Source organism: Mustela lutreola, chromosome Y (genome assembly GCF_030435805.1).
Source record: "Mustela lutreola isolate mMusLut2 chromosome Y, mMusLut2.pri, whole genome shotgun sequence".
NCBI lineage: Eukaryota > Metazoa > Chordata > Mammalia > Carnivora > Mustelidae > Mustela > Mustela lutreola.
The window spans coordinates 167,360-188,533 of NC_081309.1; the positions used below are offsets into that span (position 1 = coordinate 167,360).

General features: G+C 37.8%; 1 protein-coding gene across 1 annotated transcript in view; it reads right to left on the reverse strand.

Annotated features, from left to right (window-relative positions):
* Window positions 1-20,166, reverse strand: part of LOC131822501 (uncharacterized) — a 44,655-nt gene extending 24,489 nt beyond the window's left edge. The window contains exons 1-10 of the mRNA XM_059158813.1: window positions 20,063-20,166; window positions 19,581-19,743; window positions 18,993-19,240; window positions 18,458-18,594; window positions 6,135-14,580; window positions 5,110-5,307; window positions 4,417-4,585; window positions 2,954-3,213; window positions 2,654-2,787; window positions 2,248-2,548 (exon numbers count right to left, since the gene is read on the reverse strand). Of these exons, the coding sequence (XP_059014796.1) occupies window positions 2,248-2,548; window positions 2,654-2,787; window positions 2,954-3,213; window positions 4,417-4,585; window positions 5,110-5,307; window positions 6,135-14,580; window positions 18,458-18,594; window positions 18,993-19,240; window positions 19,581-19,743; window positions 20,063-20,120 (10,114 nt within the window). The 5' untranslated portion in view covers window positions 20,121-20,166. The remainder of the gene's footprint in view (window positions 1-2,247; window positions 2,549-2,653; window positions 2,788-2,953; window positions 3,214-4,416; window positions 4,586-5,109; window positions 5,308-6,134; window positions 14,581-18,457; window positions 18,595-18,992; window positions 19,241-19,580; window positions 19,744-20,062) is intronic.
* Between the last annotated feature and the right edge of the window lie 1,008 nt (window positions 20,167-21,174).

The following is a 21,174-nucleotide window of genomic DNA, read 5'->3' on the forward strand; positions in this document are numbered from 1 at the left end:
GTACACTTGTTGTTGCGATGAGCCCATGGCGTAAGGTATATGTGCAGCTGAACTGAGCACCATGGTGTTGTATGGAAGTATAGAATCACTATATCGTAAATTAATTGAAGATAATTTAATACTCTGTATGTTAACTGGATTTTAAATAAAAAATTATAGAAAATAAAACCTTAGGGTGATGTCCAATTGTTACTTTAAGTATGATTTTCAGGTTCATAAGTTGGAAAGTTATGTTTGGAGTTTGTCATAAAAGTTTTGAGTTGAAGAAATAGCTCATACATATAAAAATTAAAATATGGAAAAGATATGTATAAAAGGAATAAGGGTAGAGAGTAGCTGAAGGTAGAAACTAGACTATTGAGGGAATTACAGTATCTAAATCGTCAAAGTGATAAAGACTTTGAAATATCTGAGCAAAGTTGAATAATCTCACTTGTGTTTTAAATTATCCTTTACTGTCATTGCAGACAAAAGGTTGATATCCAGGATCTATAAAGAACTCCTCAAACTCAACACACACAAAACAGATAATCATATCAAAAAATGGGCAGAAGAGGGGCGCCTGGGTGGCTCAGTGGGTTAAAACCTCTGCCTTCAGCTCAGGTCATGATCCCAGGGTCCTGGGATTGAGCCCCACATTGGGCTCTTTGCTCAGCAGGGAGCCTGCTTCCCCCTCTCTCTCTCTCTTCCTGCCTCTCTGCCTGCTTGTGATCTCTGTCTGTCAAATAAATAAATAAAATCTTTTAAAAAATGGGCAGAAGATATTAACAGACACTTCTCCAATGAAGACCTACAAATGGCTATCAGACACATGAAAAAATGTTCATCATCACTAGCCACCAGGGAGATTCAAATTTAAACCACATTGAGATACCACCTTACAGCAGTTAGAATGGCCAAAATTAGCAAGACAGGAAACAACATGTGTTAGAGAGGATGTGGAGAAAGGGGAACCCTCTTAACACTGTTGGTGGGAATGCAAGTTGGTGCAGCCTGGTGCAATCTGAACAGTGTACAGATTCCTTACGAAATTAAAAATAGAACTTCCCTGTGACCCTGCAATTGCACTCCTGGGTATTTACCCCAAAGATACAGATGTAGTGAAAAGAAGGGCCACCTGTACAGCAGCAATGGCCAATATTTATAGCAGCAATGGCCACAGTCGCGAAACTGTGGAAAGAACGAAGATACCCTTCAACTGATGAATGGATGAAGAAGATGTGGACCATATACACGATGGAGTATTATGCCTCCATCTGAAAGGATGAATACCCAACTTTTGTAGCAACATGGACGGGACTGGAAGAGATTATGCTGAGCGAAATAAGTTAAGCAGAGAGAGTCAATTATCATATGGTTTCACTGATTTGTGGAGCAGTGAATAACAAATAACATGCAGGACATGGGGAGATGGAGAGGAGAAGAGAGTTGGGGTAAATTGGAAGGAGAGGTGAACCATGAGAGACTATGGACTCTGAAAAACAATCTGAGCGTTTTGAAGGGGTGGGGGGTAGGAGGTTGGGGTACCAGGTGGTGGGTATTAGGGAGGGCACAAATTACATGGAGCACTGGGTGTGGTGCAAAAAAAATGAATACCGTTACACTGAAAAGAAATAAAAATAAAATAAAGCATCCTTTACAATGGATATGACAGTAAGAAAATGATAAATAAGTTTAATCAGGTGAAAATATAATATGAAGAAATATGACCATGTTAGAAATAAATTCGTAAGGAAAGAAAAGTGAGGTTGTTAGTGATAATAATATGAGATATTTCATAATAGTAAAAGAAAGATGGTTCACAATGTAAGATATTTCAATATATGAATTATTACATATTACTACCAAGAAATTATATATTAACTTGAAATTCTGATATTACATTTATAAGACTCTAAAATAGTAAAGAAGTTTATGCTAGAAGAATTAAAAAGTTTGAGAGTCTATACTCACCTTGTTTCCTCTTTCTATTCTGATAATATCATGAGTATCACAGTAAGAAAATTACTAAAATCATGTAATCTATATAAGAAAGAAATATTATGAACTTTAAATAATACACCAAGTATGAAATACCTTTGAAAGTTATGAGGTTAATGATTCCTATTAATTGGTTGTATTAAAAACTCATGCATTTCTCTGGGAAAAAAAAACTCTCCCCCTCCTTATCTAATTCCCTATCCTTTTCTTTTCTTTCTTTCCTCATTTTTTTAATGCCTCCCTCACTACCATTTTCGTGGGCCTTACTCTGAGGCTGCGGCAGAGAGATGAACTGAGGCTTAATAGAAGCAGGAGTGACAGTAAAAGCCGAGGCATTCATTGAAGTAGAGACTGAAAGGGAGATGGAAGCAGAAGTAGTCATGGCCCCTTGCTGTGACCATGGTGCATGGCTGGGTCGTGTAACTCCTTGAAGCCAAAAAAGGAACGGGCTCACTTGGCTGAAGACGTAGGGCTTTGTGCAATGTTCATCGAAGTGACTCAAAATTCCCACCTGCACCCATGTGTCCTTTTGTTGTAGATGGCACACCAGAGGTGCCCCTAAGTCACCCTGCAAGAAACAAGGAGAAAATGTCCATGTACATACTAAAGGAGTCTAGGAAGTAACTTCTGGTATTGAAGAAAAACTGCTTTCCACACCCCTCAACTCTATCACCTTACAGCCAGCCTCGCCCATAGCTTTCTTGGCTTCCACACAGAAAGTGAATTCATTCAGCTTGGGCCAAAACTGGGCACATGTGCTGACTTGCAGAATGCTTAGGTGTCTTTTTTGCAGAATTCCAGGACTTCCTAGTAGAAAACATAAAATAGAAAGGATTTTAGATTTACACTAGGTGAGGGACAAATATGGCTGAAGTAAAAGATAATGACAAATATTCTATTACATGAGAGTATATGATTTTCTTTCCAAATATATCATACTATGCCATCCCTGTAAATATTAAGCATTACTTACCTCTCATGAGGGACCAACTGGGTAGCCAGCAGTCATACAGCTGTATATTTTTCTCTTGCTCCAGGTTCTCCTCTAGGCAAATAGGAAGCACCAGTGGTTGGAAATGTAGTGGCTGTTTCAGGAAGATTAGCCCAGGACCCAAAGGTCCCTTGGGACCTAGGTAGGGCATGGCACGATGAATGCCTACAGTTTGAGCTTGAGCAGGCTCCTGAAGATCAATAAGTCCCACTTGGACCAGGGCCAGTGCTTCTGAGTTTTTTCTGGGAAGGAAATTTACCAAGCATTTTATTATTACATATTTTGATGTGAAAAAGAACTCTGGAGTTAACATGAGTCAGATAAAGTGTAGGTGAGAATTAATGTACTGCTCCTATTCCCTTCATTACTTCTGTCTTTATTAGGAACACTACATTTAGACACCTTCAGGGATGAGGAAGTAAATGTTACAATGCACACCATTTCTTTGTCAAACATTAAATTATTAGGCATCCTAATATTTATTTTTAAATAGTGAAATACATTTTTAAAGTTAGGAGTTGAAATATTTCACTTAACAAAATATAAGTAACTATGGACAGTTCTTTCCTTTCTGGGGACCTTTGTTTTCTTTGCTTTTTTTAATGGGTTAACTTCACTATGTTAAACAAAGAAATAAAACTATACTCAAAAGAGGAAGATGTGGTCCATATACACTATGGAGTATTATATCTCCATCAGAAAGGATGAATACCCAATTTTTGTAGCAACATGGATGGGACTGGAGGAGATTATGCTGAGTGAACTAAGTCAAGCAGAGAGAGTCAATTATCATATGGTTTCCCTTATTTGTGGAACATAACAAATAGCATGGAGGACATGGGGACTTAGGAGAAGGGAGTTGGGGGAAATTGGAAGGGGAGGTGAAGCATGAGAGACTATGGACTCTGAAAAACAATCTGAGGGTTTTGAAGGGGCGGGTGGTGGGAGGTTGGGGGAACCACGTGGTGGGTTTTAGAGAGTGCACAGATTGCATGGAGCACTGGGTGTGATGCAAAAATAATGAATACTGTTATGCTGAAAATAAATAAAAAATAAATTATAAAAGAGCATTTTTCAAATAGTTATAATTCTTCTACAGATTCATATTTTTAAGAGATAACAGGTTGAAGTCAGAAAATGGAAAACTGTGAGCCTTACCATTTAAACATTCCATCATTTTATTATAGGTAAAATTATACAAAAATAGGGTATCTTTTTATAGACCTATTGATTTGGATCCTGAAATTATCTGTGAAAAACAGGGAAAGCACTAATTTAAGGATACTTAAGGATATGACAAGATACAAGAGGAGATGCTTTCTCTATAGTTAAGAAAATGTATCAGATGAGATTACAGCAAAAAGATATACTAAATTTGATTTCTGTAGCAAACAAAGAATATGTACCTTCTTTAAAGAATCTTGAAATGACATACTCAGACTTACATGAAATTTGCACATCTAGCTGTAGTAAGGATCCACTGTTCATTCAGTATAGAACCAGCACAGAAATGGGAGAAAGAGAGTTGCACAGAAACCATCCAAGGAAATTCACCCAATTCAGCTTCCCAGCAGTTGGGGCAGTGGGGAACAAGGCCAGGTCGTAACCCACATTCTGCAGAAGGAATCCATGTTTTTAATAGGTTGAAGTTAGTATTATCACCTCCTTTACCTGAACAGTTTGATTTCCTATATTTTGACTTTATAAAAGTGTTTATAAATTTTCAACTTTAGGAAAATGCTTGAAAAAATATATATTTTTAATCCTATAGAGTTGGGGATGGGAACAGAAATGGCCTGTATACACTCTCTGAAAATAACATATGTCTTTTCATTCCTCAAACAGAATAAACCATTCTAAGCACTAGAAGTATGTCAATATTATGCTCTGAAAGGATCTATATTTATAAAACAAACTGATTCTAGCAAAAATTAGTCTTCTCTCAGTATGTGGACATCTGTTAAGACTTTATTATCCATTCCCCATTCTCTGATCAAAAAACTGCTTTGAATTTTGACCTGTCCAAATCCTGGTCCAGGTCCAAGACCTGACCTGACCTATACAGAAATTCTTGTCTTAGGCTCCAACAAAGATCTTGGTCCCAAGGATTATAACTCAAATAGATGCCCTTAACTTGCCTGTGGCTTCATGAGAAATAACAGCTGTCTTGAAGAGCCAGAAAGCCTGGGTACTCTCTTTCCAAACCACACTTAGGCGACATTCAGCCAAAGAAACATTGAATTCCGAATACTTGAGAGGATCTTCTTCAGGCTGTTTTGACTTGGTTCCAGATTGAGATCCAGTCATCAGAGGAGGTTCTTTTGTTAAAAGTGTGGCTGGAGCAGCAAGAAGATATGAAAAAGTATGAGAAAGAATGGTCTTTTTATAAATTTTAAGGAAGACAGTTCCTTGATAGAGCTATCAGGAGAGGAGGCTAAAGGCAGGAGAACAGTTTGAGAAAAGGCTGCTTGAGAAAGAATGAAGCAAGGAGGGAAAATGCAGAATAAAGGGAATGTGCAAGAAGAAATGACCAAACAGAAACGGGACAATGCACATGGTGGTAGGAGAGAACAAGGAAGAAGAAAGGAAAATGATGGAGAGAGGGGGCTAAGAGAAGTAGATGTTACATGAGGGCTTCCATTTGTTTTGATAATTTGTAATTTATTAACAAACTGCATGTAATGAAGGCTTTCAGGAAGCCAAATACTTGAAAAGGGAAGAAAGGGAAGAGTGAGCTCACTCAAATGGAGAAAATTGACTTGATACTGCCTTTCTGTTGTACCTATCTCAGTTGACAAAGCTATTAAATATTGATGTGGGGAAGGAATTACTTTTATTGGTAAAAAAAGGTACATGTTTAGACCAGGAACCAAAATGGCTAGTTAAGAGAGTTGCTCCAACTATGGACTCTGAAAAACAATCTGAGGGGTTTGAAGTGGCGGGGGGGTGGGAGGTTGGGGTACCAGGTGGTGGGTATTATAGAAAAAATAATGAATACTGTTTTTCTGAAAATAAATAAATTAATTAAAAAAGAGAGAGAGAGTTGCTCCATCTGGCTTCAACCTCAGAAGGAGCAAATGATATAATTCTATAAACTTCATAATGCTTTTGGATCCAGTTCTGATTTTGTTATGTTTATGAATAGCAAAGGATGCATTAATACCAGTTTCAGGTTGGGCCCAGGATCTGACTGCTTGAGTTTCAGGATGGATCCAAGGGTGAACCATACCAACTTCAGGCTGCAACCTGGAGCTGAAGATCTGAGATTCGGAATTGGTCCATGGTCTGATTTTATTCATTTGCATGTAGAACCAAGATTTAAGTGCATCAGCTTCTAGCTTCATCCAAGGTCTGACTTTCTGGATTTCAGAGTAGGTCCAGGGTTGATTCACAGTACCTCTCTGCTGAGTCCAGGGGTGATTTGTACCAACTTCAGCCTGACTCCAGGGGTTGGCAGATAAGGAGTCAGATTTAATCCAGGGTCTATTTGTATCACTCTGAGTCTGTAACCAAGATGTAATTGTATCAATCTCAGATAAAGTTGGAGGTTTTACGATTTGCCTTTCTGTCTGGGTCCAAATTTGGATTGTTTCAGTTCCAGTCTGAGTCCATGATCTAATTGTATTAGTTTCAGACTGGTTCCGAGGTTTTATTGAATCCATTTGAGTCTGGAACCAATGTCTTATTACTGTACCAGCTTCTTTCTGGGTAAGGGGGTATATTTCTACATTTTCAGACTGGGTCCATGATCTAATTGTAACAGTTTCAAATTGATTCCAAGGTTGCACTGTACTAATTTCAAGCTTGGTCCAAGATCTGACAGTACTAGTTTCATACTGAGTCCAAGAACTATTTATACCATTTTGAATCCTGGAAGATGTCATTTCAGATTCAAGGTGGGACCAGGGCTTAACTACATTATTTTGACTCAGGTGCCAAAATGTGCCTGAATTTCCTTCAGTCCAGATACTGACTGACTGAGTCTCAGCCTGGATCCAGGGTGTGATTGTATTACTTTTAGACTGGCTCCAGAGGCTGAATATACTAGCTTCAACCTGACTCCATGATGGCAAGACATAATCTCCAGAAAGGGTCCAGGTTCTTATTTTGTCTCTTTCAGACTTATTCCAGAGGGGGAATACACCAATTTTAGTTGGAACCCATGATATGACTGCAGGAATTTCATGTTTGGCCAAGAGCTCAAATCCACCAATTTCAAACTGTGTCAAAGTACTCACTGTTTGAAATTCTGAGTGGTCCCAGGTTCTTACTCTCTCTGTTTCAGTTTTAAACCAATATATGCTAATATCAGTTTCAGATAGGGGTGAGAGTCTGGCTTCTTGAGACAAAGGCACTATCCATGATACCTGTGTTTCAAATTCAAGTAAAGTCCATATATTGATATTATTAATTCCAGGATGTGTTGATAGAAAAGATGTTTGATTTTCACTTTGAATCAAGGATTGAGTAGTATCATTTTGAGGATGCAATGAAATACTGAATATACTAGCTTCAGGCAGTATCCAGGATTCCTTAGACTCAGATATAAGCCTTGTCCAAAATATGACCATATCAGCTATACTTGGTGTATAAGAATTTACTGCTTGATATTCAGCCCAAGTCCAGGATGTAACCGTGGAAACAGCAGAATGTGTCCAGGTTTTTATTAATGAATATTCATTCTGAGCCCATATTCTCACTGTAGAAGCTTTAGTCTCTGTCAAAGGATTTAGTGGATAGGAAACCTGGGTCCATGGTGTGACTGTAGAAACAAGCGTCACTGTCCACGGATTTATTACTGGAAACATACCTTGGTTCCATGATGTGACTCTAGATGTACCAGCCTCTGTCCAGGGATTTACTGCCGGAGTTACAGCTTGGGTCCATGATGTAACTCTGGAAGTGATAGCCTCTATCCAGGGATTTAATGCTCGGGATACAGCTTGGGTCCATGGAATGAATCTGGATGCCCCAGCCTCTGTCCAGGTATTTTTTGCTGGATGTACAGCTTGGGTCCATGAAGTGATTCTGGAAGTGATGGCCTCTGTCCAGAGATTTACTGCTGGAGGTACAACTTGGGTCCATGGAGTGACTCTGGAAGTGATGGCCTCTGTCCAGGGATTGACTGCTGGAGGTAGAGTTTGGGTCCATGGAGTGACACTGGAAGTGATGGCTTCTGTCCAGGGACTTACTGCTGGAGGTACAACTTGGGTCCATGGAGTGATTCTGGAAGTGATGGCCTCTGTCCGGGGATTTACTGCTGGAGGTACAACTTGGGTCCATGGAGTGATTCTGGAAGTGATGGCCTCTGTCCAGGGATTGATTGATGGAGGTACAATTTCGTTCCATGGAGTGACTCTGGAAGTGATAGCTTCTCTCCAGGGATTTACTGCTGGAGGTACAGCTTGCGTCCATGGAATGATTCTAGAAGTGAAAGCTTCTGTCCAGATATTTATTGCTATAGGTATAGCTTGGGTCCATGGAGTGACTCTAAAAGTGACAACCTCTGTCCAGGGATTTACTTCTGGAGGTTCAGCTTGGGTAGAAGTGACAGTCCAGGGATTTACTGCTGGAGGCACAGCCTGCGTCCATGGAATGAATCTGGATGCACTAGACTCTGTCCAGGGATTTACTGCTGGATGTACAGCTTGTGTCCATAGAATGTCTCTGGAAGTCACAATCTCTGTCCAGGGATTCAGAGCAAGAGCCTGACCCTGAGTTAATGCTATGACTGTGTCACTCTCAAATTGTGTTCCAGTTTTAACCAGTACAGATTGAATTTGGGTGAATTGTGGAAATATTCCAAAAGTAGACCATGGATTTACTATTTTGGCTTGGGTCCAAATTTTGTCTGGTGAAGCTAACATCTGTGTCCAAGGTTTTGTTCTTGAAGATTCATCCAGGACCCACACTGTGACTGTATCTGCTATAGATTTTGTCCAGGGATTTAATTCTAGAGATTCAGCTTGAGCCCACAATATAATTGTATCAGCTACAGTCTGTGTAAATGAACTTACTGCTGGATATTCAGCTTGTGTCCATGGAATGACTATGGACGCCACAGGCTCTATCCAAGGATTTACTAATGGAGATTCAGTCTGAGTCCACAATGTACCTATACTCCCCTCAACTGATGGGTTTAGGGCTGGAGATTTGTACTCTGTCAAGATATTTACTTCTGGTGATTCAGACTGTGACCATGGATTTATGGCTGGAAACTGAACCTGAGTCCAAGTATTTACTGATGGAGATTTAGTCTGTGTCCATTTTGTGACTCTATCAGCTCTAGGATTTTGATTTACAGCTAGATGTTCAGTCTGCATCCACAATGGGACTATGGAAGCTATAGCTTCTGTCCAGGGAATTAAGGGTGGAGATTCTGACTGAGTCCACATTTTGACTGTACCTATCTCAGTGTCCAAAGTACTGGACAACTCCAGTGTCCAAAGTTTTACTTCTGAAAATTGATATTTGGTTCCTGGTATGACTTTAACAGATACAGTATCTATCCAGGGATTTATGGTTGGAAAAAATCCCATAGTCCATGGTAAGAATGTTTCAGAAAAAGCCTCTGTCCAGGTGTTTTCTTCTGGCAATTCATTCTGGGTCCATGGTGTGACTAAGTTATTTTCAGGCTGTGTCCAGGGATTTATTGCAAGAGATTCAGCCTGGATCAACAGTGTGACTATAACATTTTCAGGTTGTGTCCAGAGATTTATAGTAGCAGATTCAGGCGGGGTCCATGGTGTGACTGTGTCAGTTTCAGACTGTGTCCATGGATTTACTCTTGAAGACTCAACCTGAGACCATGATCTAAATGTGTTAGTTTCTGGATCTGCCCAGGGATTTAATGCTGGGTATCTACCATGGGTCTTCAGTGTGACTAGATTAGTTTTGGCTTGGGTCCAGAGATTTACTGTAGCAAATTCAGCCTGGGTCCATGGTGTGACTATGTTAGTTTCAGACTGTGTCCAGGGATTCACTGCAGGAGATTCAGTCTGGGTCCACAGTGTGACTATATCAACCCCTATGGTCTGTGTCAAGAGATTTATGATTTCAGAATTTGCCTGGGTCCCGAATGTGACATTACCCATTTCAAATGTTGTCCCGGGATGTACTGAAGGATATTCAACTAGGTTCATTGGTGTTACGGTGTCACCTGAAGCATCTGTCCAAGGATTTACTGCTAGGGACTCACCATGAGTCCATGGTGTGATCGTGTCAGGTTCTGTCCAAGGATTTATTTTTAAAGATTCACCCTGAGTCCACCGTATGATTGCATCAGTTTCAGACTGTGTCCAAGGATATACTAGAGGTGATTCAGCTTGATTCCACAGTATGATTGCATCAGATACTCCCTTTGTCATAGACTTTATTGCCAGAGATTCAGCATAAGTTAGTGGTGTGATTGTGAAAGCTACAGCCTCTGTCCAGGTTTTCACTGATGGAGACTGATCATGAGTCAACAGTGATACTGTGAAAGCTACAGCATCCATCCAGGGATTTACTCCTGCAGATTCAGCCTGATTCCATGGTATTACTGTGGCAGCTACAACCCCTGTCAGTGAATTTATTGTTGGTGATTTTGTCTGGGTCCATGATGTGAGAGTGGAAGCTATAGTCTCTGTCCAGTGATTTACTACTAGAGTTTCAGTCTGGGTCCACAATGTGATATCAGCCAAAGGGTCTATCCAGGTCTCTAATGCAGGAAATTCATCCCCAGTAAATGATGTGACTGTACTGGATACAGTTTTTGTCCACTGAATTACTGCTGGAGGTTCACTCTGGGTCCACTGTATAACAGTATTGGTTACAGGCTCTGTCCAGGGATTTAATGCTATGGAATCAGTCAGGGTCTGCAGTGTGTCCACATCAGCTATAGATTGTGACCATGGATTTACTACTGGAGATTCAACCTGGGTCGACAGTATAACACTATCAGACACAGTCTCTGCCCAGGGATTTACTGCTGGAGAATCAGCCAGAGTCCATGATGAAATTATTTCAGCTATAGGTTGTGGCCACGAATTTATTCCAGGAGTTTCTGCCTGGGTCCAAGCTGTGACTGCATCAGTTTCAGATTGTGCCCAAGGATTTATTTCTAGATTTCCCTTGTTGGTCCACAATGTGGTACTATCAGTTTCATATGGTCTCCAGAAATTTCCTGCTAAAGATTCTGTCAGAGTCCATGTTATAAGTGTATGGGTTTTAGACTTTTTCCAGGAATGTAATAATGGAGGCTCATCCTGAGTCCACACTGCGACTGTATCAGCTAAAGGCTGTGTCCAAGAATTTACTGCTAAAGATTCAGTTTGGGTCCACTGAGTGCCTGTCCCAGCTATAGAATCTATCCAGGGATTGACTGCTGGAGATTCAGCCTGAGTCCATAGTAGGACAGTGTTAGTTTCAGACAGTACCCAAGGATTTACTGCTGGGGACTCAACCTGTATCCATGGCTTGACTATATCACTTTCAGACTGCATCCAGGGGTTTAGTGCTGAGGATTCAACCTGTACCCATGGTGTGACTATATCACTTTCAGACTGCATCCAGGAGTTTAGTGCTGGGGACTCCACCTGCATCCATGTTGTATCAGCTGCAATTTTTACCCAAGGAAGTACTTCTGGAGGTTCACTCTGGACCCACTGTGTGACTGTATCACCTACAGAGTTTGTCCAAGGATTTATGACTAGGAACTCATCCGGGGTCCATGATGTGACTGTATCATTTTCAGACTGTATCCTGGGATTCACTGCTGGAGATTCAGCTTGTGTCCTCATGGCTGTATCAACTATAGTCTTTGTTGAGGAATTTATTTCTGAAGGTTCATTATGGTTCCACTGAGTGACTGTATCATCTATAGGTTGTGTCCAGAGACTGGCCACTGGCAGCTCAGGCTGAGTCAACTGTGTAGCTGTATGAGACAAAGGATATGTCAAGAGCTTTTGTCCTAGAAATTCAGTCTTTGCCCATGTAGTATCAGGTAAAACCTCTGTCCTATGATTAATTGCTGGAGCTTCTCCTTGGGTTGAGACTATAACTGTTTCAGTTTCAGTCCGTATCCAAGGATTAACTTCTGGAGTCTCAGCCTGTACCCATGCCCATGGTGTCGATGTATCCCCTTCATTTTGTGTCCCAGAATTGATTATACCTATATATGGCTGAATCCAAGGATTTGTGTCAGATTCAGACTGTGTCCAGAATCTAATTTTATCACCTTCAAGCTTATCCCAGGGCCTTACAGTATAAATGTCCTGATGTATCCAGGCTCTTAACTTGTCTGCCACAGGCTGGTTCCATGGCCGGACTATTTCTGTTTTGGACTGTATCCATGGCTGGGATGCTTGGGATACTGACTCTGTCCATATTGTGGCGGTGTCCACTTGAGTCTGGAACCAATGTCTGACATTGTTAGCCTCAGATTTAGTCCAAAACCCAGCTATGTCACCTTCAGGTTGGGTCCAGAAGTGAGTTGTCTGAAATTCTGTCTCAATCCAAGGTTTTAATGTATGCATTAGAGTTTGAAACCAAGATCTGACTCTATCAGCTTCAAGCTCAGACCAGGAAATGGTTGTTTGAGATTCAGGTTGGCTCCATGTTCTGACTGTATCGGTTTGTATTTGCAACCAAAGTCTAGCTGCATCATCTTCAGGCTTTGTCCAGGGTGTAATTGTATTAACTTTAGATTGTGTCCAGATTTTCAATGTTGATGCTTCAGGTTTCATCCATGGTTGGGTGCTACCAGCTTCAGACTGAGTCCCTGGTCCTATTATGTCAACTTCAGGCTGAGTCCAAGGGTAAAGTGTTTGAAAGTCTGGCTGGGAACTTGTTCTCATTTGATTAGACCTAGTCCATAACCAGGATCTGGCCATACCAGCTTTAGGCTTGTTCTCAAGTCTGACTGTTTTAATTTCAGTTTGGGTCATGGATCTAATTATATCTGCTTCTGGTGGGGTCCAATATTTGTCTTTATTATTTTCATTCTGGTCGCTAGCTCTGAATATTTGAAACTTAGGCTGAATCCAGGATCTGATTTTTTCAGCTTTAGTCTGTAACCATGGTCTGATTTTATCTGCTTTCAGCTGAGTCAGTTGTTTTCTTGTTTGGGTTTCTGGCTGGGTCCAGGTTTGGACTATGTCAGTTTCAGATTTAGTCAAGGGTCTAATTGTAACAGCTTTAGACTGAACAAAAGGCTTAATTACATTTGTAATAGTAGGTATCAAAAACCATGTTGTATCTGCAGTTTGAATCTGGGGTTTGAAAACAATAGACTCATCATGTTCAATCAATGGACTTATTCTATCCATTTGACTTGATGCTTTGATAATACTGGTCTTATATTTTTCCCAAGATTTAATATTATTGCTTGAAGATGGAATCCAGGTAAAAGGAATATTAAGAGCTGAGGAAGTCCATAATTGAGCTGACTTAGATTCAGGAAGACTCCAGTATTCATTGGTCTTTTCTATAAGTTCTTGGGATCCACCTAAATTCAAGACTGACTTGAACCAAGGTTCCAAGGTAAGAGTTACTGTAGGATACAGAGATCCATCTGCATTTAGTGTGGAATGGGTCCAGAATTCATTTTTATTAGCTGTTAAAGGAACCCATCCATTCAAGTTGTAAGTTACTGGTTTAAAAGCAGTGTGAACTCTATCAACTACATGGTGTATTTGGCTTCCAACATTCTCTTCAGTAGATTGGATTTGCATCACTGTTTCTGTTTTATCAGGTACAATATGTTTCCAAGGTGCAATGTCAGGGGTAATTTCCAGCCAGGGTCTAGCTAGAGGTTGACCATGAAAAGGAAACCTACTAGATTGAACTTGAGACTGTACGGTATTAACCCCAGAAAGAAGTTGGGATCCATCTATGCCATTTGAAAACAAAACACTGGATATAGCAGAATTAACTAATGGCAGTGTATGAAGCCCAATTTTACCAGCTAAAGGATTAACCCAAGAATTTATTGAATTGGTAATAGTTTGGTTTTGATAGTTCATTGTATTTTTCTGAAGAAGGCCCCAGGGTATAGATTTATCAGGTGTTGGAGGCTTTGGTGTTCCAGAAATAACCAAAATTTCAGAAGTATCAACTGTTGGGGTATTCCAGGGTTCCGACATATCAGAAGGATCCCACTGTTTAGTAACAAGAGATGTCCAAGATTGTATCATTGGGAAGTGGCTAGGTGAGGAGAGCTGATTAGTTTGAAGATGTAACTCTCTACTGCCTGGAAAATAGTCTTGATTATTTGAATGAAAAAATATGGGAGGAGGATTCCGGCGCTGTCTGTTCAGTGGGAAAGTGCCTAATGTTCTCTTCCATGACTGTAGAGAGAATCGAGGGGAGGTCAAAATGGCAGTTTCCCTGTTCAGGCTGAGCCTGTCTAGTGGACCATGTTCTAACCCTGGAGTAAAACTGCAGAGTAGAGAAAAAATAGGATCCAGTGTCTTCTGGGATGTCTTGATAAGCCAGTTCATCCAAGATAAATATGGAGCTGTCTTGATGACAAGAACAGGGTCATAACAGGCCATTGAGGATTCACTGACCAAGCCTACCAGTTTCCAGTGTTTGCCAAAAAGGCAGAGAACAGGACTACCCTGCTGTACCTGAATGAGGAAAAAAGATAAGTCATATTTATATAAGACAAACAGGCAGATAAACATATATAGTAGGTGTATATTAAAATATATGTAACAAATTATATGTAAATATATATATAAATTATAAAATATATGGCTACATATGTATGTTATAAATAACATTTATGTTATACACATAGTATTATCTATAAATACTTTAAAATATATATAATTTATATTTTTTTACCATATATCCATGTGACACGGTGAACAATAATAAATGTTACCTAGTTCATACTTCACAAAGGTCTAGAATATGATTTACACACACATAATTATAATTCAAATTAAAGGAGAAAAAACAAATGACAGAGGATATGTAGAAAAAACTCCAAAACACTAAATAGCAATTACATATTCAACATTTAGCATTTTCCTTTGTATCACTTATTCTCTTTGCCGAATATTTCTAGGCAGGGCACAACTTATACAATCATTTGTAATGACTATGTTCATTCTTACCACCTCCATTGTCATTACTCTGATTCAGGATGTCATTTCTTATTTTCAAGTCATCATCACTGCTGCTATTCTCTCACACCCAACCTTGTTTCTTGCTTTATTCTCCTTCTGACAGGCAGATATTCAGAGTAAAAGCCAAAGGCATTTTTACTCAGTTCAACATTTTTCCTTTGTTCATTTTAATACCATCATATTTGCTTCATTCTTCACAGAAATTTTTCCAAAGTAGTCTCCTTCTGCCTGGAATTGCCTTCCTTCATGGGATTTACTTGGACTGATCTCTAAAGGGCTTTAAGGTTTTGTTCAAATAGAACATTTTTTTTTTTTTTTAAGATTTTATTTATTTATTTGACAGAGAGAGAGATCACAAGCAGCAGAGAGGCAGGCAGAGAGAGAGAGAGAGAGGGAAGCAGGCTCCCCGCTGAGCAGAGAGCCCGACGCGGGCCTCGATCCCAGGACCCTGAGATCATGACCCGAGCCGAAGGCAGCGGCTCAACCCACTGAGCCACCCAGGCGCCCCAAATAGAACATTTTTAAAGACATTCTGCGTTTCTCCTACTTTGGATAGCACATTTTCATCATTTTGGTATCACCAATTATTTTCTTAAAAGTACGTTTTAGGGTTGCCTGGGTAGCTCCGTGGGTTGGGCCTCTGCCTTCAGCTCAGGTTGTGATCCCATGGTTCTGGTTCTGGGATCGAGCCTGCATTGTGCTCTCTGCTTGGCAGGGAGCCTGCTTCTCCCTCTTTTTCTGCCTGATTCTCTGCCTGCTTGTGATATCTCTCTCGGTTTCAAATAAATAAAATATTGTTTTAAAATTTGTTTGACTCTTAATCTCACAAAACAAACTGAGGGTTGCCGGGGGGAGGGGGTTTGGGAAAAGGGGGTGGGATTATGGACATTGGGGAGGGTATGTGATTTGGTGAGTGCTGTGAAGTTTGTAAACCTGGTGATTCACAGACCTGTACCCCTGGGGATACAAATATATGTTTATAAAAAATAAAAAATTAAAAAAAAATTGCAAAAATAAAAAAAAAAAAGAAAACTAAAAAAAAAAAATTTGTTTTATACCCTTAAAGTTTTACTTTTTTATTTCATTCCCATAACTTGGAAATAAGCTTCATGAGGATAAAGATAATTATGTTTTTTTTTTAAAAATGTTAAATCTTAAATAGTACCAAATCATGTTTAGGCAATCAATGTTTAATGAATGAATGATCTCTTACAGTTTTTGCAGTTCATGCTAGACTATTTTGAGAAAATAACTGTGAAGAGTATAAAGGTAGGTTACTAGACTTGGTTGGTTAGATTCCTAAGTAAATCTGACTTACTTGATTTTTTAAAGGCTGTGTTTCATACTACTTTCCAAAACAGAAAATGCTTGATTTTTCTTAAATCCACATTTTTGGCATTAAAATTTTTCTGTGACTTTAAGGGCTTCAACATCAATTCCATGCACCATTATTTCATAATATGGTCCAAAAGGTTTTCTTTTCTCACTTTTTAAATATTTTTCTAACCATGTTCCCCCTACAAATTTTGCCACTCAAATATTTTCTGTGTATTAAATGATGGTTACATTTGCACATCTTATCTCTATGGCAAAGAGCTACTTTCCTCTCAAAATTTAAAAAATCCCCTTCAGGGTGCCTGGGTGGCTCAGTGGGTTAAGCTGCTGCCTTCGGCTCAGGTCATGATCTCAGGGTCCTGGGATCCAGGCCCGCATTGGGCTCTCTGCTCAGCAGGGAGTCTGCTTCCCTCTCTCTCTCTCTCTCTGCCTGCCTCTCCATCTACTTGTGATTTCTCTCTGTCAAATAAATAAATAAAATCTTTAAAAAAAAATCCCCTTCAGCTATCCAAATGTAGATATAATTGTCATCTCCACTGTTCACAATAAAGACTTCAATAAGAACATTAACAAAATTATATTTTACCAATATGTTGCACTATTCTCTCCTATTAAACATAAATTCTGGTGACCTGGCCCAGGCTGGGATCTTCTAAGAACTGGGACCAGGGCTGTTTTCTCTCTGTACTCTATCAATCTGTAATCTAACATGCTGCAGTTACATGGTCTCCCTTAATTTCAAGTTTACCAAATATTGATTTCAACACTGTTTTTTTTCTTTGTTTTTTTGGGTGTGAGAAAGTTTTGGCAATATGTTTGTTAAGAAGAATTTGATATCATTTCGTATCCCTTTTCCAGCACGGATTCTAACATTTCCTTATTTGTAAATTTCAAAAATGTTTTTAATTTTGCCTATCTTATTTTTTTATTTCAAATTTCTTTGTAGCTATTAGTGACTTCTTAAATTTTATCTGTTACAAACTAAATATTACTCTTTCTAAAATGCAATATATGATCTCCTAGGTAGAACTTTAGGAAAAAAGATCACACTGGTCTTTAAACCTTTCATGTTTATAATATAATGGCAATGTTTATATATTATATGAAACCAACAATTCAAAATCAATAGTATAAATATTGATCTATACAATTTTATGCTTTAAAAGAAATTCTGAATATTTTGTTCATTGCTACTATGATTTCTTTAAACATTTCAACATATTTCTTTTAATTCTTTGAACACATTAATAATGCCTGCTTTGAGATATTTTTCTGCTAAATGCATCTGGCTCTACTCAGAGCCAGTTTCTATTTATTGTTGTTTTTTATAGAAGTACTCAAATTTTCTTGTTCTTTGCCTGTGTCTTGCTTTTGTTGTTGTTAAAAGCTGTATATTTTAGGTAATAAAATTGATTCACTTTTCTAATATATATATGTAGATTTATGTTGGTAGTGGTAGTGGGTACTCCTCATCACTAATTCTGTTAAATATTTTTGCATCTTCAAAATGGAGAAATAATAATTTTATCTCTAACTGAAAACTTTTAAGTACTCAGTGTGTATTTATAAAACTGAATTCTAACAACCCAACTCAATCCAAGGATAACCTGTTCTTCCCATTGCTTTGGATATATTTAAACAAGTTTTATAATAAACAAGTTTTATAAAGAAATTTTACTGATGAAAGTATTCCTGTTTTATTTGTAATCTTAAACATAAATATATCTCTGAATCTTTTCTGACATAATATACATATGTATATATGATTATATATAATCACATGAACATTAACAGTGGGTTGCATGTGAAAGCAAAAAAACTTTCTTTTTCATTAAAGGAATAACATCCAACACGTTATCTAACCCTCTTAAATGTTTAAGTGTACAGTGTAAGATTGTTAACTGTATACACTAGGTTGTTCAGCAGATCGCCAGAACGTATTCACCTTGCATAAGTGAACTTGTATTCATTTTATATTTTACATATGTTTTTATGTCTCCCCCCAATGGTAACTTTGCCCTTATAAAGTAAGTACCCAGCAGTCTTCTTGTGGCTGGCTCCAGATGCATAAATTGTTACTTTTGGTCAGGTGGATGTGTTGATGGTGGCAAAATGAGAGGTCCAGCAGTTTAACTGACAGCGTTTTGATACTGGTTCCAAAGTTATTGTGCTCTGAGGGAATAGAGATAGAAAGGACTATGAGATATGGGTTATTATATTATTATGATCTATTACTAGGTTGGTATAGCTTCCAATCTTCTAATACAAAATTACCAAGATATTCTGACTTCTCCTTTCCTTCCATCTTATCTCATATAAATTTATCTCATATTTTCTTGGATTTTTTAGCTGTACTTAAATCCTTCTTACATGATGTAACACAGAATATTATAACCTGTGATATCATTACTTTACCTTTTTTACTCCATATAAAGTGGAATAGTATGGATTTAATTATTTACAAGATTCTTTAACTTCCTATTTTATTTTTACATTATTTTGCTTTGCTTTTCTATATCATTATATGAGCTACATTTATGATACGGCAGAACATGACTCTTGTGGCTTACTCTGATATTGGTACACCCTGCAGTGTCTGTACTGGCAGTTATTACAGCTCTTCCAGAAGATGTTGTGAGTCTGATAAAGTGGTATTTTTTTCCCTCTAATAGGGTACTGCAGAAGGACCACTCCTATAACTCCTTTGGCTGGATTCATTCCAACTTGTGGATCAAAACTGGGGTGCAGGCATATTTTTTTGCCAATTAAGAAATCTTCTTGGTCAGTGATCCCTGAAATGTCAGAGTGCAAATGTTTCCTAAAGGAATAGAAAAGTGAAGTACAGAATAATGAAGTTAGACTGAGAAAAACCATTTCATTTTACTTCCATTTAAGCTGAAATTTTAATGGAAAGTTTGTACTTAGTTAACAATATAATCCAACAAATTTCTATTTACATGCCTGTAAAATGATGCTCTACACTACACATTGAATAGAATTTGACTTTTAGAACTCCAAACTTCATGTTAATATATTATTTTTCAAAGACAAAGTCCCTTGAATGCATCAGTATCCAATGCAAATAAAATTAATTTTGGAAAAAAATATAAAATGTATATATAACTATTATCTCTTATTGTGACTCTAACTGTACTTACAGTTTACTCAGACAGCTGGCTGTGGAGAGGACCCACCACCGATTCAGAATAACACCCTGGCAGGTTTCAGCCATGGACACTAGCCATGGGTTGTTTCTGGATGCTGTCAATGGGGCAAACGTTGGGGTCAATGAGCTTAACCACTGCTTTTGAGAATTGGGTACTAAAAGGGAAGATAAGGAGGGGAAGAAGTAAATATAACATGGAAAAAAAACATCTTTCTGTATGATTAATGAGATTTGTCATCTTACCTTTGTTTGTTGAAGATGGGAAATAAGAGAATATAGAGAATAATGAGAAAGGTAAATAAAAGTGGCAAAATGTAAGATGAGGTGAAAGAGAAGCATAAGTAGTAGCAAATGAGGTAAACATCACGGAGAAAAACAGAAGATATTTAAAAAGATTAAGGAAAATCAAAAATATTTTCCCAGTATTAAGACAAACAAGAAGAGAAAAAAAAATCCCAATTAGCTGTAACTTACCACCACAGCAGTGAAAAAACAGTCCCCAAAACTGGTAGAGGCAAAGTGGAGATCTCATGTTGGCTCAAGTGGATGTGAATGCAAAACAGTGTTCTACTTGAGTAGCTGCCAGGGTTGAGACTGAAATTACAAGATATAGAATGTTTGACATCATAATACTTATGAGATAACTGCCTTCTTATGAGATAACTGCCTTCTTCTATTATGATCACCACACTAGAAATGTTACACACAACAAATTTATTCAAGTAAAATATAATTTAAAAATTAAAAGAAACTTTATTTAGTTCAAGGTTAACCTTCATTTTTGGAGTGAGACAATGAATATCATTCCAACACCCTGTAAAGAATATTACCTATTTGGCATTACCATGTATCTTTACTTACTTGCCACATATACATGCTAATTAAAAGAATTAGACCCATATGATCTAACACAGAAATAAGTTTATGAAATACTGATTAATAATAGTTTAAAACAATTTACAGATCAGTATAAAAAATGATAGAAACTAAAACTGTGGAAAATTATCTCAAGAGCTGTAGATACTTCTCTCTGATGAAAATCTCATGCAAAGAGCAACAATTCAATAAATTTTACCTAATCTCATATAGAGTGTACTATAAGTTGAACACATAATCCTGAGGAAAGGAAGCCTTGGGCTTCACAGGGTTCTCAATTCAGTGGAAGAATATATTAAGATTAGTTTCTGCTGGGTAGAATAGAAAACATAATATTTATTATATTAAAAATGTATATTATATATATGATATATAGATAGCATATAACATCATATCATGATATATATCATATATATCATATATCTAATTGTATATCATATAATCAATATTATCTATGATATATATCATATATATCGTTAGATATCATATGTCATGATATCTAACAATATATATGATATCTATATGATATCTATATATGTATAATATACAGAGATATATATAGATCTATATCTATATCTAGATATAACATATATATGTATAATATGTTATATATAACATATTATATATGTGGAGATATATATATATAGATCTATATGTAGATCTATATATAACATATTATATATATATGGAGATATATATATCTATAATAT